Raw genomic sequence first — 19189 nt, 5'->3', positions numbered from 1 at the left:
GTGTGACCGGGGCGAGATGTTCGCCACAAAACTAAGTCGATGGCGTGCGACGGCTGCACTGCGCGCAGCCGCAGCAGCAGAAGACGATGAATTCGGTCGTTTCTGGCCAGCGAAAAAGCTGCCACCACCGGTACCGGACAGCAACCCGAACCCACCATTATCCTTCGCGCTCAGTGACAGTGTTGGGGCCGAGTTGCCGAGTGTGGAGTTGCGGACGCGCACCAGATTCGAGATATCGCTGCCACTGCCCGAGTAGCGCAGCGAATGCGAGTGTTGCGGCTTGTAGGACGACTTCCGGTACGAGGCAGACTTGTGCAGACTGGAACCGGACGAAGTGCGCATCACGACGGTCGACGCCAGCGACGAACCGGTCAGCGATGTTGCTGGAGAGCATGCCGTCGGTGAAGCGGCGGCCGTCGTTATCACAGGTGCTATCAGACTAACGCCCAGTGGCTGCGGGTACACCGATGGTGCCGCCGGGTGTTGTGTATGTTTCCCGGCACCGCCGTTCGGACTCGGTGGTGCCGGTACAGAGGATGACTTCAAAAGTGTCGGTTTCGCACCAACGCTCAGTCCACTGTCGCGCTGTGTCTCGTGCTTCAGCGAACTCTGGTGCGGCACGTTCTTCTTCGATGCGCTGCACTTGCTGGGACTAGCGGGCCGGGGAAGCGCCGCCGGAAGCGACGTTTGCGGGGCCATCTTTAACTCTTCCACCGGATGGTGCTTTGGAGCGGATTGGGGTGGTTTCGAGGCCGACACTACTGCAGTGGTGCTGGAGTGTAACTTCGGAGCACCTGTTTTACGTCCACCGGGAAGTGTGGCCACTGCGAGCTCCGGATCGTCAAAGTTAAGCGCACGAACCGAGGAGAGCGATCCCTTCGGACGTACGCCATCTGCACTGTTAATCACTGATTGACCACTGCCTGTTGCAGCATTCGATGCTGCTGCTGCTGCTGCTGGTACTGTCACTGCACCTCCTGTTGTCGATGCTTCGATGGACGGTTTCTGACTGGCGGTGGGCGAAGTCGTGGCCGTCGTACTTGTCGTCGTCGTTGTCGCGGTCGCCTTCATTGTACCTGACTTACTTCGAACTCCTCCTACGCCACCACCTACTGCGGCTGTCTCTCCTGACGTCTTTTGACTCATCGTGACGTGCCGAGACGTGTTGGTGCGACGGGACGGCTGAAGGACAACGATCACAAAATCGAACCAAAAAGCACAGTCTACGGACTACCTCTTCCACTGATTACACCACGGGGGGAGGTCGATGTCTTCTAGACTTTCTTTTCTCCCGCTTCGCTTCACTGTCTACCAACCGGCCGGCTGCAGTTCCGGGGCGTGTTATCAGTCAATACTGGGTGGACGCAGGAGAAAAAAGAAAAAGAAAACGGACGATTATCAGTGGGAGGATCCGGTGTGGGTGTGAGTGGTTTTGACAACGGGTGCTTTTGGGAGGGTGGAAGGCCGATAACGATCAGCACAAAGGTGTGCTTTGGACGGGCCTTGAACCGCCCCCGAAAGGTCACCGCCTAAGGGCATCAAAGGGACACACTAACCTGTTCTAAGATAACACCATGGTGCCCCGTCGATCGGGATCGCGCTCGTTTGAACGTGCCGCGGATGGTTGGTTGCTGCGATTGATGGTAAATTTCCTCCCTCCGAGACGGACAGCTAGACTCCGCACCTGTTATCGGTGGTTCCACACAGGGTCGAGTACCGAAACACGTCTTCGCTGTCCTTCTTCTACCCGTGTCTTCGAATGTGTGGAGTAAAGGTGATGCTCAGTAACGTGCTTCCCCCACGGTGATGAGAAGCTGTCCGAAGCACCGACAAACTTCACTTGACAACTGTCGCCTACTGCTGCTGCTCATCTTGGCTGTGGGAAGAGAAAGAAAACAGAAAATCGTTAGTAAAATCCGGTAAAAGTGGCAATAAACGTTCATTAGGATCGAAGTCGGATGGGGCCAAGCGATAAGCCGAGCACCTTGGATTAGATAGCCGTCAGCGACACAAACGCGCCGTCAGCAAACGGTCGTAATCGACCGTCGGTAAAGGCAGTGTGAACTTAACCAACCCATCCACCACGAACCGTCGTCTCACACCGACTGTGTTTCCATAGTGATGCTGGCTTGCCTGCCTGCTGTGCTAGAGCTAGCGCGCGCTCCCTTTATCGCTTTGACTCGCGAAGATGATGGTACGATGTTTTATGGTTCGTTATTGGTGAAGGCCACGCACTCGCGGACTACATTGAAACAGTGAGATTCTGTGTTCCACATTGGATTTTTGAAGATCATTTGCCTCTCATTTGACTATTCTATTTCAACTGCTCATCAGCCGGTTAAAGACAAACGCAGCACGATAGAAAGGTAACTTTGGCTAGGGTGCTCTGAGGATGATTGGCCAAAAGGTGAAGGTGAAACCCGTTCGTTCTCAAGTAAAACCGAAAATGTTTGATGAGCACAGTGGCACAAAGATCACGATCAAACGTTCGGCAACGAATGAAGCTCGACGCGGGAAGGATGATAAATAATCCACAGGACCCACAGACTCATCTTTTCCGTAACCCTGAACGATTCCAACAACTGATTTGTTTGGAAATATGCACGACGTAATACAGCGATGCTGCGATCGATCAGCAAACTCCCCTTGCCCGTCCGTTCTGACTCACTTTCCAACTCAAATTTGTTATGTTTCATCGCACGCGATTTCGACAGCTTCCACCATCCGGTGGCCCATATGATGATCATCAGTAAACACACGTGATGCGCTCACTCCGATCCGATCATCTGTGTGTGTCGATCAGCTGTGATCTGGCAGTGATACTCGAGAGTCGTTGAGATCACACATGTGTTCGTCCGTCTGTTGTCGTTTCCAACTTTCTATGGGAAGACGATGACGAATGCGTTACACATCGGGTGTGTTCATGGTTCCGGTTGGTCTGGCTCGCGAGCACTGTGACTCGCGTCTTTGCTTTAACGCAGCCCGCGCCTAATGGATATTAATGGCCGTCACCATCAATTTCAAAACATATTAATTAATTCTGAAAGATGTATGGTCATTGAAAAGCGACCGTGTCGTGTTGCTACTAGCAGAACCTTTTCCTGTTTGCCGATTTTTACCATTTCAAAAATTTATGTACCATGATGGCCGTGTACATGTTTCTCATGGTTTACTTAGTTTTTTTTCTTTCTCATTAATTTATAAACTTCAATTCCATCACACAACTCAATAGAAGATCGCAACAATGTACTCGCCGGCTATGCTCCGCTCCGCTTCCGCCTTGTTCACGAATCGCGTGTTTCATGCTCGAGCACCGCGCGTCTGGTGGCCGGTGGCCATCCGCCAGCAATGGAGTAGAGTGAACAATAAAAGATTTTAACTTTCAAAACGAACACTTCCGTTGCGGTCAGTTGAGTCGTGCAGCACCAGCTGGCCAGCAAGCCAGCGAGATCGAAAGTCCGTCCGCGGTCGCGGCCGTCCTTCGGTGGTGCCGACTGACCGTCGACTCATCGCAGATTCATCTGGACATCGGTGCGTTGTTTACATTCGCAGCATATTGATCTGTTCCACGAGAGAATTTATTTTTAAAACCAACATCACATGGTCCGGTCCGTAGTGGAGCGTTCTATGACCAAGAAGGGACCTATCTTGGTGGAGTACTGTAAACAAACTCAGCAAAAGAAGAGGAGACAAACAGTGCATACGCCCCGCTCCACGCCGTGATAAGAAGTAATCTCTTTGTGCAGCTGATAAGGAGCAACCACCGCACCGCACCGGACCGCTCCGAATGTATGCCACGCGACCGCAACGCACGCTATCACGAGGCTAGCGACTGTCTGGCCGGCCTGTTACGGCACACCATGGGGAGGTGTGCGATATCATTTCACTTCTCCGCACCGGTAGATTTCCCAATTTTTAATGTCGAGCAGTGGCCACCGAGAAACATCTCAATTGCGGTGACCACGTGCAACAAAACGCGCGCGCCAAGCACCTCTTGACGATCGCCCCGGTGATATAAATTAATTACTAGAAAGAGAAGAGCTAGCAATCGAACTCAAGCGATCGCCAACCGCGTGTGGTGCGGCATCATTTCGAAAAGTTTTCCCTTTTCAAATCAGCTCACATCATGTGCGTGCGTGCGGTGTGCTTGCGATCGGTTGCACCCGGCCGGCCAGACCAACGGTTCCTATCTCTCTCTCTCCTGCCTGGCGTGTGAAACACACGCCACAGTATCCGGAGCTTAATTGCTTGGAAATGGTTTGATGAGAGTGTCTTTCGCGTCGACGCACACTCTCACTACTCACTCCCCCTACGCCGATTTCACCCCCTTCAAAAACCACTCTCTCGAATAGGGGGCGACTGGCGGCTGGTACGATGATGAAGGAAGTGATCGAAGGTGCGTGAAGCCCACGAAGCGGTCGTTCCTTCCTGCTTCCACTGACCATGAGGGTGCAGCAGCAGTGTAGTCCACCCAGACACTGAATGCAAGGTTGCATATGGCTACGATCACGATACCAACACTCTTGATGATCACCATCCCACTAACCCCGAGAGGCACCTGCTGCGAGTGTTTGGTTCATGTTTTACTGGAGATAAGCCTACAGGGGTACTACTCTGTGGATGGGGTCTGCAATCCAGCGAACCGACGATAATTAATACATTAAAGCCCGCAAAATCTTAAAATTGAAAGCCCCCTCCGACGCAGATGATCCGGCCTTCGAGAGGAGAGGCGCTCGATTCGGAAGTTGGTACCCACGACCACGAGACTCTGTCCAGTTTCAGGTGTCGGCAGAGAGTGCAAACCCGTGCGTGTCCTTGTGTGCGCCGAAGCCGACATTTAAATACGTTCGAGCGATCGCACGCGCGCTCGCTATAGGTTCAGGGACATGATCAGTGCGCGAGCGCGCGTCGATGGAATTGTGCTACCGGGTTTTAAGGTCTCAATGTGGCCGATCGCACCTCAACTCAGGTGGATTAGCTCGGTTTTAGCTGCTGGCTCTATATTTATCTCAAAGCGAAACACAGGTATCGCGGCGATTTGCCTTCTCTCCGCCAGGTAGCTGAGACAAGCGCGACGACGACAAGACAATAGAGACATCTTGGGTCTCGAGTGTGGCGCCTCGAGGGGTAAGGGGTAAGAACGTGTTCACGGCACAACACGCCGTTGCAACAGCATGCCAGTATCTGCTGTCCGCAGATACACAAACAAATGAGTAAACCTCCACGGCCGCCGATACCACCGAAAAGCAAGAAAAAGAAGAAAGAAAAAAACCTCCAGCAATAAAGCAATCGAAACACTTCCTCCTCCCCGTCGCGGAGACCGAGAGCGCACGATAGACGTGACTTCATGGTTTGGGCAAGGTTGCAACCAAGTTGTCGAGTGTTTGACCGGCTCCGACCGGCTCTTGAATAATTACGCACACCGGCCGACGGTGGCCGACACGAAGCCACTCTTCTTGCGTGCGTGCCATAATCGCGCGGTTACAGCGCTAGAGGTCGGTGTCGTGCGAACGACCACCAGAAACGCGATCCAATCGGTGACCCAATTCGGTGACCCCCTGAGGCACCCCTACCGCTTTACTCCAAAAGCGTGTGTGTCAAAATGCCCATTCTGAAGCAACAGTTCTCGAACAATGTCCTTTGTTGGAACACCTTTTGGTAGAAGTCAACTCTACACGCTTGGAACTTGTGCATGATACACGTGGCATGTATGGTGACTGCCTCAGTGGAGTTCCAACCACTGTTATCGCAACTATCAGAGGGTGCAGTGTGCGCGATCGAGACACACAACACGTACGCTGCTGCTGCTGCTGCTGGCCGGAAATATCTCATTGAGCGACAAGCGACATGCGCGCCTTGATCGCTACCACGCGATGTCCGCTTTCATTCGTTGTGTCAAATTGATAATGATGCTGCTGCTGCTGCTGCTGTGAGTCAATTGGAGCATTTACCGGACGTGCTGCTCTAAAAGATCGCAAAATTGGGGATAAAGTCCGTCCGAAAACCCCCCGAAACCCACTAACTGAACAGGAAACGGAATGCCACGGGCCAATGAGCGACGAGAGAACTCTTCTCGTCTCAAAATATTCCGTAAGGTCATGGACAACCGAAGGTGATCTTCGGTGGACCTTCGCGGCGCGGTAGTGTGTAGCAGTTCCGTTGGCAAGAATTTTATTCCAACAACACGATCAGATGGGGAAGCCGGGGAACCGAGAGGAAAACTAAACAGCCACCGCGTCACTAGCTGCGTGCGTGGCGGCGTCCCTCACTTCAGCTCAGTTCGATCGCAATTCGGAAGCAAGCTAAAAATACGATCACCAAGTGAAGATCGTGTCGCCGATAGGAGTCGACGTGCGCGGAATGGTTAGTACTCTACCTCTAGACACCGGGATTGTTTGTTTGTCAACTTCTGTGCCCATCACCTTCTTTTCTTCGCTCACCAGTTCACACCTTCCTCGCTTCTCTTCGAGCGAATAGACAAGAACCAACATTTCACCGGCAAGTGAGACACCGGAGCACATAACAACAACAAACCATTCGAGCACGCTCCCATGTGGTGTTCTCTCGTTCACATTCCTCGCATCCCATACCGATCTAATCCACTGATCAGTCCTCGGCTCGTTCTCCGGGCTACGCTCTAGCAACATCGCAGCAACGGCGGAAGTGAATCATCATCCCTCGTGGCCGTGGGTTTAGTGCATTCCCCGGTAGCGACCGCGGAGGGAGAGAGGAGGTGTGACCGAATGGTCAATGCCAAAGCAAACATTCCCGCGCTTATTCTCGCGATCGCGCCAACATCGCGTCATCCACACCAAATCCACCCAAAAAGCAACGGGCGCGGTGTTGCCAAGCCTCTGCGGCCGCTGGGCGCAGAGGTGGACACAGCACAGCTTTGTAAACATTTAGGATCTTCCATCCACGCTAGTCCACCGGCGGCCATTGCTATGCTTTTAAAGGCAGTGGACCAAATCCGCCACGATGCAAACTATTAACTTTGTGTGGCCCCGAATTTGAATTCGGTTGCTTTTTTTTTGTTTTCGAAAATGGCAACAAACGAACCGATTATGGTCGACGCTCTGGCACACAGGCGGCAGCGTGTCTGTAGAAGGCACGTAGAACACCGGGAGACTGCACGGGGGTTGGTATTTTTAGTTTCTGTTGGCACGCAACTTGCCTTCTGAGTGACCCAGAGTGCAGCAGGCGGGGCGCGCGCGCAAAGTGGCCGATTAATCAAGGGCATGTTTTGACACGAGTCCATATTTAGCGGAAAACGACAGAAACGCGATCGCGTCAAAGTCGCTGTGACTTTTGCAGACGAAGCAACAGCAGCAGCAGCAGCATCAGCAGTAGCAGCAGCAGCAGCAGCAGCAGCAGATGGATACGCGCTTCACGGATGCGACGACTGCCAAATCAGCAGATGAGCCGAGACGGAACGGTGATTTGTGTTAATTAAGCTGTTTTCGTGAGTGGACGCGGTTGTTTACACACAAAAGGAGATCGCGCAGAGTCAGAGACGCGCTCCTACAAATCCTCTGTCCACTCTTCTTATTTCCTATGCCCGATGCCGCCACGACGACGAATCGTGTGACTTGTCCTCTCGTGCTGTCGAATGATAAAAATACATCATTTGGGGTTCATTACTACCACTCACTCACGCCCTCTTTCCCTCTCCCTTCGCTCCGGAAGAGGTGACTGCCGGTGGTGCAAATTGGTTTGCCGTGCTCGTCGACGAAACGATGCAGACAAATTGGAAGCCACGCGCTCCTGTGCTTGATGGTTATTCGATGGCCATAAACGTGCCTCCTTCACAGCTGATCGCCGCTCGTTCTTAGGCGTTTTGCAATTAACAAGCGACAAACAATTTAACGAATGTGACATCAAGTAGCTTTAGTTCGATGACAGGACATATTAAGGACACTGAGACAGACAGGCAGTGCAAGATCAGTTGTCAGGCGACAAATTAGAACACGTTCTACGCCGTGCACCGCCGTCGTCACGGGGTCATCTCCTTCGACAGTATCCTCGATCATAGCTGCAACGCGATCTCTTTGCAACACACTCTTCTGAAGGTTCCGGTGTGGCGTTGTTGTTTCTAGCCAGCTTGCTGCTGCTGGCTGCATCCGCTTCAAACAGGTGGACGCGGACACGGACGTCAGCATTTGATCGTCAAGTGTTTTCATAAATCCGACAATAAATTGTCACCTTCAGTAGCTTCGCGTAGTGGCAGCGGTGGCAGTCGATCGCAAATCGTGACACTTGGGCGTTCGAGCACGAACCGTGAGCGTGCTACAGCGGCAGGTCTGATCTGTTGAATTTATTTTCTGATCGCGAACCCCAGATGCCGAAAGGCGTGACTTCATCCGACATTCATGGCGACGATAGATCGTCGAGAGGATGGACACTGCGAGGGGCGAGGATGACAAAAATAATCTCTAATTACTTGACGCGACGCGAACAACACGAGGTGACACGAGGCGACGAGATGATGGTGCTGATGATGATGATGACCGTTAATCCAAGGTTAGCCCAATTCAAGGGCCACCGGTGTTGATGCCGCGATGCGCAAGGCATGTGGTTTCAGATTCGCGGTTTTAGCGAGCGAGCAGAGGACACGGCCGTCAAGGTGTACGGACATTCTTCCCACTCCCCCTCTTCGTTTCACTCCCCCTCTTCCCACTCTTCCACTATTTTCAGCTAAAAGCCATCTTTATGTGCGAGCCATAGAACAAAACAGCAGCGTGATCGCGAGTTTGTGATCACGGCATGGCCATGGATGAAAGTGAAAGGCATTGTGAGCGTGATCGCTAGATAGGACGAGTCGGGGAAGAATACCACACTCAAAACTAATGCACTAAAGCAAATCCTTTGCCAAGTTGCACCATCTGCTTCGCATCGTTCGATCAACTAGCATAAACGATCACCATCGATCAACATTCGATTCGCAGACGCTGCGGTTCAAGATTAGACTTTACGAAAGCTCAGCGATTCGTTCGGAACCTTTGCCGCGATGCCCTTTCATCATCACCATCACCATCATCATCATCATCGCCGTTGCCGTTGTCATGATCGCGATCGGCCTTTGACAGCGCGATCGGAGTGGTTTTGCGTTAGCCGCAGGCACCTAGGCTGATCTACTTTCATTTTTTTTGCGGCCTTTGGCAGCACCGTGGTGGCGATAGAGCGCTGCACAGTGCGATCGTCGACTTCTCTGGTCGTCGAAGGCGCGCGCGGTAGTTCTCGCGGTGGCACAACGCGGGCGCGCGATTGCGGTCAACCGCGACAATCGCGTCTGGAGGTGGGCGGTGGCGGAGGTAGAGTTTGATTATTCAAAACCAACCCCGCTTCGACGACGACCAAAGCACGCAGCTCACTCCCAGCGCTGCGTCGTCTAGGCGCGTCATACAGCGCAACTACCTCCGCGGGTACTCTACCTGTGTTGATTGCCGCAACAGCACCACCCCCGGGGGGGGGGGGGGGGGGGGCGCCTATATGGCAATCGTCCACCACCACCCCTTTTTTGTGCCCATGGCGTGTGTCTCTCTCGCTCTCTGTACCTTAGAGCGAGGTACAGCAGCAGGAAAGCAGTAAATTACGCTGGCCCACAGTGTCTGTGTCTGTGTCTGTGTCTGGGTGTGTATCGACACCACGGAACTGGCACGATGGCACGAGACACACCACGGAGACACCCAGCGGGGTTTTGCCCATATCTAGTCATGAGCCGGCCCTCTCGGTCGTGCCTCGGAGGATGGTGGAGGTGCGCTCTCGTGGCAAGGTCATTGGAAACGTGGCTCTGACTCACCGACGCGCCCCGTGACACATCGCGTACCGGCGGCTCTACCTCTGTTGTCCTTCTTCTCGCCCCGGGGGGCCAGGAACAAGCAGCTGTCCGGCAAAAAAACTCCCGGACGGAATGCCGCCTTGTGTCGTCACAGGTTGGCCCGAATTTGATCGATTCATCAGCCACCGATGGATCGTTAGCTGCGGCTGTGATTGGCTGCTTTGGATTCAATCAGCGTGCGCTCCCTCATCTTGTGCGTCATCGAGCAGCCATGGGGTGCTCCTCTTCGATAGAAGAACCGCGATCGCTTCGCGCCATTGCGACGACGTTCTACGGGACCATACTTGGACCGAACTGCAGCGCATCATTCGTCGTAAGACTTCCAATCGTTTATGGTCTCCACACGGTCATGGTGGTGTTTTGAGAGATTTCAGTTTTGGGCCCCCTTCAGTTCACAGTTGATGCCGGCGCACCCCTTGGCGACCAGGACACCCTCCCCTTGCCAATTTCGTTTTATGATCATTCCTTTTCAATTGCTCCGGGATGTGCTCCTATTATTGCCGTCCGATGATTCAGATTCCTCTTCCTTCTCTCTCTCTCTCTCTCTCTCTCTCTCTCTCTCTCTCTCTCTCTCTCACGCTCTTTTTCTCTTCCGCGAAAGTGTATGTCCATCTCGGATGCCGGGATCGGCAGACTGGCAAGCGAGGCGATCGTGCAAAATAAACAGATAATAAACCTCGGTTGTCGGCCACAAACTGAAAGGAAGAAAACCGGAGTGAAAATGGTGTCTCGGCGTATGGTTACAACGAGATACCGAACGGGTGGTGGTCGCTGGCCGCGAAGCGAAGGAGCGATAGCGACGAATGGAGGCAACAATCGCGCGTTGCGTGTATGTACCCCACCTACCCCACCAGCCGCCGCCGAGGACTTTGTTTTTCTTTCTCTCGCATGATGATAATGATGACGCGGTCTGGGACCGATGGCGATGATCGTGCGATGATGCTGCTGCCGCTGACGAGGATCACGCGGAGAGTCGAAAGTAGACGGGAGAGTTCTTCTTGCGAATTGTTTTTCCTTTCGCCATTTGCTGGCCCTCCTCTCTTTTGTTGCTTCTTCAGCCAGCAGCAACGGCAAAAGGTGCTGTGGCCGCCTTAGCAGTCAGACAGGCCCCTCGGCACCATCGCGGTGTTCAGGTAGGGGTGCGTGCAGCGCGTCTGCACAATGGGATTCTGATGGTTAATATGTTGGCAAAAAGTATCCGATGGGAATTGATCTTCAGATTCTTGGACAAAGGTTGAGGAAACCGAAACGATGTCGACTGCTAAACCAAAAAGTGTCCTTCTATGAGGTCTTTGCGATAAGTTGTGGCCATTTTAGAAGACTTTTGGCAATTTATTTGCAAGGGAATGCAGCGATTATGATCTGCGTTCCTGGCTTTGCTTTGTAGCAAATGTATCATCATGGGACTTTTGTTAAGCTCTTAAGCTCTTTTTTCTTTTAAAGTGTGACTCAAATGCATCACCAGATTTTCTGTACGACTCACCAGTAATTCAACAAGGGGCAAGAGCACAAAACCTTGGAAATCTCACCTTACTCTCATCAAGTCCGAGAAAACCACACTGTTTCGAATGTTTAGATCCATCTTCTTACGGGGATAGCTGCCAATTACTGACCTCCAAGCCGAGTAGCCAGGAAACTTCAAGGAACACCAGCCCTCCCCCTTAATTGATTGTGTCCAACATTGTGTCGTGGTTATCGATTACCTTCTCCAACCTGAAAACGCTAATCACTCTCTCTCTCGCACTATCTTGTGGCTTGTGTTCCCAGTGCAATTATGGCTTCCACTTTATTGCCGCTCCTTCGCGTGCGATAAGGACTCGCTTCGATCCGTGAGGTGACAGCGCCCGATTAAACACAGAAGCGCGTGCGTGCCGTGCCCTGGTCGAGTACAAGGCAAGGGTGCGTACGCTTTCGTTTGTTAATTTAATTACCCCCCGAGAAGCTCTTGGAGCACCCTTAGACTATCGATTGACGCAGTGGTGCCACAGTGTGTGGTTCAATGAACAGATTGCAGGACTCGAGGAAGGCTCGCATGCCGAACAAACGACGCCTGGCGTACGCAAATCAACCAAGAGCCACCCCATTCTCTTGCCACCCAGGAAGTGTATAGCGCCACGGGTTTGTGCGGACAAATTATGACCACGCGACCACCGCTCCAGCCCATCGTGCCTCGGCCCGTGGTCGGCTCGAAACCGATTGGAGCCAGTTACTGATTCATTAGAAGGTACGCGGTGCGGCCCCGGACACATTGTGCCATTCGCCATCCACTCATCATCGACTGACCATCAGTGGCCAAGGGGATTTTTCGTTTCCCTTCTACGCGACCACGGCGTTGTGTGCGGCCGTTTCGTCGTTTAAGGCCCCCCTTCCCCCCCTTTCGGAAGACACGTGAATCCGTACGCATGCCAAGGGTGTCGCTGATTTGGCCTCCAGCAACATGGGCAGCATGAGCAGCATGTCGGCGGATTTGCGTTTTCGGTAGGTTAAGGGAAGGGCATCCACGGAGGGAAGTGTATGGTCGGGGGGCCCCGGGGGCCGGCTGTTGCTTATGAATAGTGGATACCGGACTTCCCCTTTTTGGCGACGGTCGGATGACGGTGACGTGGTGGGCACACCCGCCGCCCGGGGCGATTGAGCATGTTCACTCGTTTATTAGTTTTCGTTCCGTTTTCCCATCCCATTTGGTCCGCTTGGCCTGCTTGGTCCGATCCATAATGGAAAGCGATGGGCCAATGCCTTGGAGAGCAGGTCATAGCAGGCGCGATCGATCCTTTTACCTCGGACTCATATTTGGTTTTCAAAGGAAAATCCTTGTTTTACGCAACAGCTGCAAGGCTACCTTTGAAGGCTATGAGCCAAGCTTCAAGAAGAGCTACGACGGAGAACGGGAGAGAGAGTGTTAGGCGAACGCCTATTGGGTGGTGGAAATGGTTCCAGGAGTCAGCAGGAGTCGAGGTCAGGTGAAAATAGTAAACACAACAAATTTTCCATCTCTCGGAGAGGAAATGGTCTCTCTCTCTCCCTCTGGTGGGGGGCTTACCTCATCTACTCGTTTGCGCTGAGCTGGGATGTTTACAGGATACTACTACCACACCCTTCCGATGTACACTCGCTCGCACACCAGCAGCACAACATCCTTGTTATCCTGGCGGCAGGCGCAATCGCACCAACACACTCGTACACCGCGAACGCGTGACTGTTCTGGGCGCTTCTCCACACACAGACACTTTTCACTAAAAACGCATAGTAGGCGAAGGGGCGATCCTTCGTAGGCCGCGATGTACACAAATGCACCGACGGACAAGACTCGGTGCGTTCACGCATGCACCCTGGCCAAATTGCTGCAGCTGCGGCGGCTGCACCTTTAACATCGCTCCTCGTCGGGCTGGCTGTTGATGGCCACGGCCACCAAACCGGTAAGCTGCTGTCGAAAGAAGACACCTAAACTGCCCATCATCATCATCATCATCATCATCTCGGCGTCGGCTCCTCGGTTGGTTGGTTTTTGATCGGATTTTGCTCGGAGTTGCGATTCCGCTGGAATCGACCGACAATAATTTTCAATTTTCGCTTCCACCAACGGGCACACTTACGTGCACTACACACGGACGCACGCACGCACGCACAGACACACGGACACGGCACAAACCTACACGCAACTCGTTACGCGGCGGTCGCTCTTTTCGGGGGAAACCGGGAACTTCCAAACCCGTCTCCCGGACGAACGCGAAATGGCATTATTCTTCAAACCGTTGCTCCTGCTTCTGCTCCTGCCGACCAGTTCCAGGATGTCCTCTGCTCACGCGGGGGGTGGTTCTGCTTTCTTATCGATGGAATTGATTTTCTCCAAAACAGACACACGCCACGCACGGACGCACAGATCAGCGGACGGAGGCGAATCGAATCACTGTCCGCTGGTTCGGTTGTTGGTCTTGCTGGTCGCCAGCCACTTTTTTGCCTTCATCTTTTCGCGATTCCACCATCGCCGAGGATCGATTTTTGCTGGCCTTTAAAAGACGGATGAAGGGGGGTGTGCTCCGCGGACCTACGCACTGGAACTTGGCCACTACTGTCGTCGGTGTCGCAGGCAAAGCTCACACTTATCGCACGGCCCAATCCGGGGCTCCCGTTTCCCCTCGTTGCCACTAATTTCACGGACGATTTTCGAACTGTGCTGGCCACTTTCCTTCTTCTACTTCTGCTTTTTCCTCTTTTTTGTTGCGATGACAGCACCAACTGACAGCTCGACAAAGCTGCTCGACATTGCAAGATTTCGAGCAAGTGAAACAGCGAACCCGGCCCGCTAAAACAAACTGCTCGAAATAATCCGGGTTCCCGATAATTTCGAGCAGTCCTGCGTTTACAACTGCGCGGGCTTCAAGAGTTCGACTCCGGGTCGGTTTATACTGAAGGTATGCAATTCGCAGAAAGATTTCAATGCCGGTTATTGGGAATTCAAGCGACGAACGTACTGGCGCCTCCACTGAGTCTGATGCTCTTCCGCAACCTGAACGACAGAATGTATATTTTTGCAAGGCTTTAGTGTAGGAAGTTTGGCAACAAAATGCAACAATCTTTTAGGACGATAGCTCCAAGACAAATCAGTAAATTCATTCTGAATATATTTTAAAACGCGATGATTGTAGTAAAACACCGCAACTTTAATTTAAAAAAAATATAGTACGTGAATATTTGTTCAGGCTAATTAATCCCAATTAGCCACCATCCATATATCACTAATGCTGGGCGATCCCCAACCGAGGCTTCTAGTGAAAGCGGGAAGAAGCTTTTCCCGAAGCGCGTTAGTATTCCGCCCCCGGGGTAGGGGTTGTCTTAATCGGCTCCCCGAGCGTCTATCTTCGTGCGCGGCACGGCGATCCAACAGTATTCGAGATGATCTTCGATTGATCGGTAGCATCCGCACGCGTCTGGAACAGAACAAAGAGAACGAAAAAAAAAATCAAATTTGCATAACGAGTTAGTGAGCGGAGAATTTTTAGATTGAAGTGTGTTGTTCTTCCAATCCCCAAATTTGTAATTGTTATCGATCAAGGTAAGTAAATATGGGAATAGCACGGTGGTTAACTAATTGCACAAGATTGATCCCAAATCAATCCGCACCACTTGTGCCATGCCGGCCGGCGCCGCTGGTGCATGGGATCCCCGAAGAGGGCGGGTTGTTGAATATGTATGGGTGCCTGCATTAAGCAAGAACGTGAGGCGCTACCAATGGTCCGATTAGATCACGAGATGTACGGGCGCCTATCGTGCGTGAGCAGGAGCGCCCATTGCATCAGATATGTTGCAGCCGTCGAGGAGCGCGACGCCGATGCTTTGTTGGTAGATGTGTGTTTGAAGAGGAACGCATGGTTCCAGTTGCGTCATCACTAAGCGAAAGCGCGCCGAAGAAGAGACAGCGCGGTGGCTTAGAAACCGGTTCAATTTGTTACGGGATTCTGCATGGTGACTCATCGTGAGGTCTAGCCCAGTGACCGCTAAACAGTGCAGCCACACAGAAGAACAAAGGAGTGGTTAATGCAAAAAAACTGGCCACTTTGCCGAAATATAAGAAGCAAGATTGAAAAAATATTGAGGTAGTTATAGTTCTAAATGATAAGATAGCACAAGGCATGATATCAGTGTTAACATTAACCCTTTCCGTAATTATAAACCACCACTTGGCAAATAATTTTTATAAGTGAATTATGACTGCACGTTATGTTGTAAAAACGCCGTCATGCTTTATCGTGTCCAGCTAAATTGTGTCCAGTGCTTAATTTTATCAAAAGAGTGAATGAATGAAGTGAACGATTTTTTGTCGATCCAGCGAAGAGATCCAGATCGTGATGCAATCTCTGGGCTATATTACTCACGTTTTGCTACGAAAACAAAAAAATTATTCCCAGCGTTTGGCCAGCCGTATCGGCCAAAGGCTCATTTGTGCGTCCGTCGCTCGCATGTGATTGGGTGAAAATCAGATTACGCATACGCGCATACTCATTATGAAATCGAAAGGTGTCAAGCGTTTAAGGTTTTTGCTTTTCTTCAGTTAAGTTCTTGCTCACTCTCACTTTCTTTTCCCTACTTTCCTTACTCTACTTCAGAACTGCTGGCTTAGCTATACACCGAGACGATGGCGATTCCCTGGGGCCCTAACGAATCGGAGGATGATGAGCAGCCGAGCAATAATGTAGACGTCGAAGCAGCGTTATGGGAAACGCAGAACGAGAAAAACGAAATCACCGATACGGATAAACAACAAAAATCAAGCAGCGCAACAAACGACGATGGCAGCAAGAATGATGTGGAAAGCTGCGTTTCTGGTGGCACTACCGTGGCCGATGATTCCACTTCCGGTGCAAGCAACAGCTCTACCACCACTTGCGTGGACAGATCAACATGGTTGGATTCGATGAAGGAAATCTTCGGCTCATTGAGCGCCGGCTGCTTGGCTATTGCGCTGGATTTCGTTAAGGTAGGTGCTGGTGGTAGTACATAAATCTCCCTTATCATGAACTTTAGTAAAGGTAGACCGGGGTTTCAAACCCATTACCTACAATGTGATTTCGATTTGAACTTTTGGAATCTGAGATTTAAAGTTATTTCAATCCATTCAGCTATAAATGGTATCTGTTGGCGTATAGGGATTGCAGAAGAATGCGTGTGCGCGCGTATCATTGATAAGGGGCCACAGAGCCACGCGAATTCTGATCCTGATCGTGCGAAAAGCGAGCTAAGAGTAATGCGGTTAAAATGCGAGCAAATGAAAGTCTCAAGAGGTCGTTTCGGTTGACCGAGGGCAGATTGTTAAACGTGCCATTCCATGTATCATAGACCGGCGACGCAGAGCGGAGTACGAATTTCTTTGATTCCATCCAGGTAATAGTAACACGTTTTATTTTCGGGTAGAGTTGTAGGTTGTCCATGTTTTTGGATTGGATCGTTTATAATTGTTAGTGGAATGAGTAACGTGATTGTATTTTTGATAACCGCAAAATTAATGTATTACTTTATCCGCTACCTGATGCACGCCTATTTACAAACATTATCATCATACTGGCTAGTGTGCTTGCTCTGTAAATGGTCGAACAGGAGGAAAAATGCTGGTTGAAATAGGACAAACATGCTCTTCTAGTATTGCTCATTGCTAATTCTAGGCTTGCGACTACTAACAACAACATAAAACACCCTCTTGCGTGTTCGTATGATGGCTAATTGAACATGATCTTTCTGGCACGTGGCTTGCACGGGAAATGGTAACCTTTAACGTTTTGCATATACACATAGTTCAGCACGCACTCAAACGTCATTGCCTGTTTTCCGTTTGTAAAGTACTCCTACTGCATTAATCTAGAATTATTGATTTGCACTACCACTGGTTTGATTGTTTGGTAGTCTTCACTCACTAGAACCTCTTCATTGGATGTCTGTTGAGGGTTAAATGGTCTGTGTGTACGGTTCTATGTTTTAGAATGATTATTACTTTTAGACTGTGCTTTTGTACCGTGTGTTTTCGATTGTGTATTTGCAGCATTCCGCGGTATTCAAGCGCTTCCCAGACTTGATCATCCTTGTGCTTCCGTTAGCAGGGCTGATTAGCAATTTCTGTAATTCATTGGCGGAACGATTGCAACCAAATGACTCGATTCCATCAAATTCAGACCAACAGCCCAAGCCCAAATTCATCGATTACTGGGCGCCTCGATTTGTGCTATACTTTATTAGTATCATCATCATCGGAACGGTCGTCTTCTTTAACCGACGAGGCTGGAATGCTGAGCCAATCGATTCTACAGTGAATCTGCTGTTGGTCACCGAGGACGCTGTGATCTGTTGTTTTCTCTTGATGGGTGAGTTCAAGAATATCGATTGCACTTCGATCTAACTGCACTATAAAGCACTCCTACTAATCATGTTTCATAATTTCTCTTTAAGGAACTGCGCAAGTGATTATTAGTTCGCTGCCGCCCTATGTTTGGCTCATACCGGTTATTATAAAATCTCAGTGGTGGGCTACGATATGGTCTGAACTCTCGACATCTCCGCTGTCCTTCATCATCGAGAACCTGATTGAAAACAATGGTAAGTAACGATAACATTGGATAGCTGGTAAATGGCAATGTAAAACAATTTTCTCTAATTTTTTTCTTCACAGGAATACGCCGTTTTGCATGGGTTGTAATCATCTGTTGTCTGAGCATTTTTGGATATTGCCTGTCCGTCATACTGAAGAGCAAAACGGCACGCATATCGTTTCAGGAAGCAAAGTGGAAATCAGAGATGGCCACTCTCCTCACGCAATGGTAGTTTCAGAAGATTCCAATGAGCTTCCACCGGTCTACAGCATGATTTTCAATACTGAAATGCAATTTTACTCTCTCTCTGCCACACAGTTTCACCGGACTGTTACTGTACGAGGCCAGCCTGAAGTTTGAAGATGTGGAGATACTCTATCAAATCTCAACAACCGTAAATGACTACCACATGACGTACGTGAGCAACGAACTAACAACCAATCAGCTCGAAGGAGACAACACACCAAGTAGTCAGATCATACCATCCTGTAAGAAAAAAGGTTTGTAACCAGTTGAGTGTGAGAAAAATGAAATCTATGCTGCTGCACCTTTGCACATCAACATTTGCGAAATTACACAGATCAACAAAGACGTGGTACAAATTTTAACATCAATCCTAACTCCGGTTTCGCTTTGCTTTACACAGGCTGGTGGATTGCACTCAAAATGGCGGGGAAGTCCACGACGGTGTATGCTCTCATGCTCCTCATTAACCTCATCTACTTATGGCTATTTAAGACATATCGCTTGAACATCATGCTTTTGCTCGCGTTTTACTTCACCAACACACTCGGGGTAAGTGCCGTCAACAGGAAACAACCTAAATGAAAACTATATCACTTTTCTTGATCACTTTCAGCTAATCTGTCGGCTATTCGTGACGTTCTACGGTACCAAGATATTAAAGAAACGGAACCGGGATCTAGCCAGCTGGAGCCCATACCTCAATGTGCTTGGCGACGTTATCAATATGATCGGATTGAGAGTCCTGCTGTTCCTGTACCCGTTGGCTGAGATCTCTTTGTTTGAGCCAGTTTGAGCAAATGCAGTCGACTGATCCTCGATATTCATGTTGCATATTCTGCTTATGACGATTGTAGGACATTCCATGACATTTCCTGGAATTTGCTTTCTTTATCGTTATCCTTAATTGCATCTATATCCCGTATCAATTACATTTCAATTATGGAATTGCGTATATTTTCTAATGAATGATGAGCAAAGGACTCGTGGTAGGCTAGTTCCTGTTAAATCGACGACCTCGTCCCAAAATGTA

General features: G+C 50.5%; 2 protein-coding genes across 2 annotated transcripts in view; one reads left to right on the top strand and one right to left on the bottom strand.

The window, feature by feature from the left end:
- Positions 1–14033, bottom strand: part of LOC126578680 (microtubule-associated serine/threonine-protein kinase 2) — a 20517-nt gene extending 6484 nt beyond the window's left edge. The window contains exons 1-3 of the mRNA XM_050241497.1: positions 12879–14033; positions 1557–1876; positions 1–1354 (exon numbers count right to left, since the gene is read on the bottom strand). The exon at positions 1–1354 is cut by the window's left edge and continues 6484 nt beyond it. Of these exons, the coding sequence (XP_050097454.1) occupies positions 1–1146 (1146 nt within the window). The 5' untranslated portion in view covers positions 1147–1354; positions 1557–1876; positions 12879–14033. The remainder of the gene's footprint in view (positions 1355–1556; positions 1877–12878) is intronic.
- A 3993-nt stretch (positions 14034–18026) lies between these two features.
- Positions 18027–18952, top strand: LOC126579079 (uncharacterized). Its single transcript, XM_050242342.1, has 4 exons — positions 18027–18141; positions 18232–18413; positions 18560–18708; positions 18773–18952. The coding sequence occupies exons 1-4, from the start codon at positions 18119–18121 to the stop codon at positions 18950–18952; spliced, it is 534 nt and encodes a 177-aa protein (XP_050098299.1). The 5' UTR covers positions 18027–18118.
- Positions 18953–19189: the final 237 nt, after the last annotated feature.

The sequence above is a fragment of the Anopheles aquasalis genome, chromosome 3, assembly GCF_943734665.1.
Source record: "Anopheles aquasalis chromosome 3, idAnoAquaMG_Q_19, whole genome shotgun sequence".
Classification (NCBI taxonomy): Eukaryota; Metazoa; Arthropoda; class Insecta; order Diptera; family Culicidae; genus Anopheles; species Anopheles aquasalis.
The sequence above is the reverse complement of the archived record's forward strand: the minus strand, read 5'-3'. Positions and strand labels throughout refer to the sequence as shown.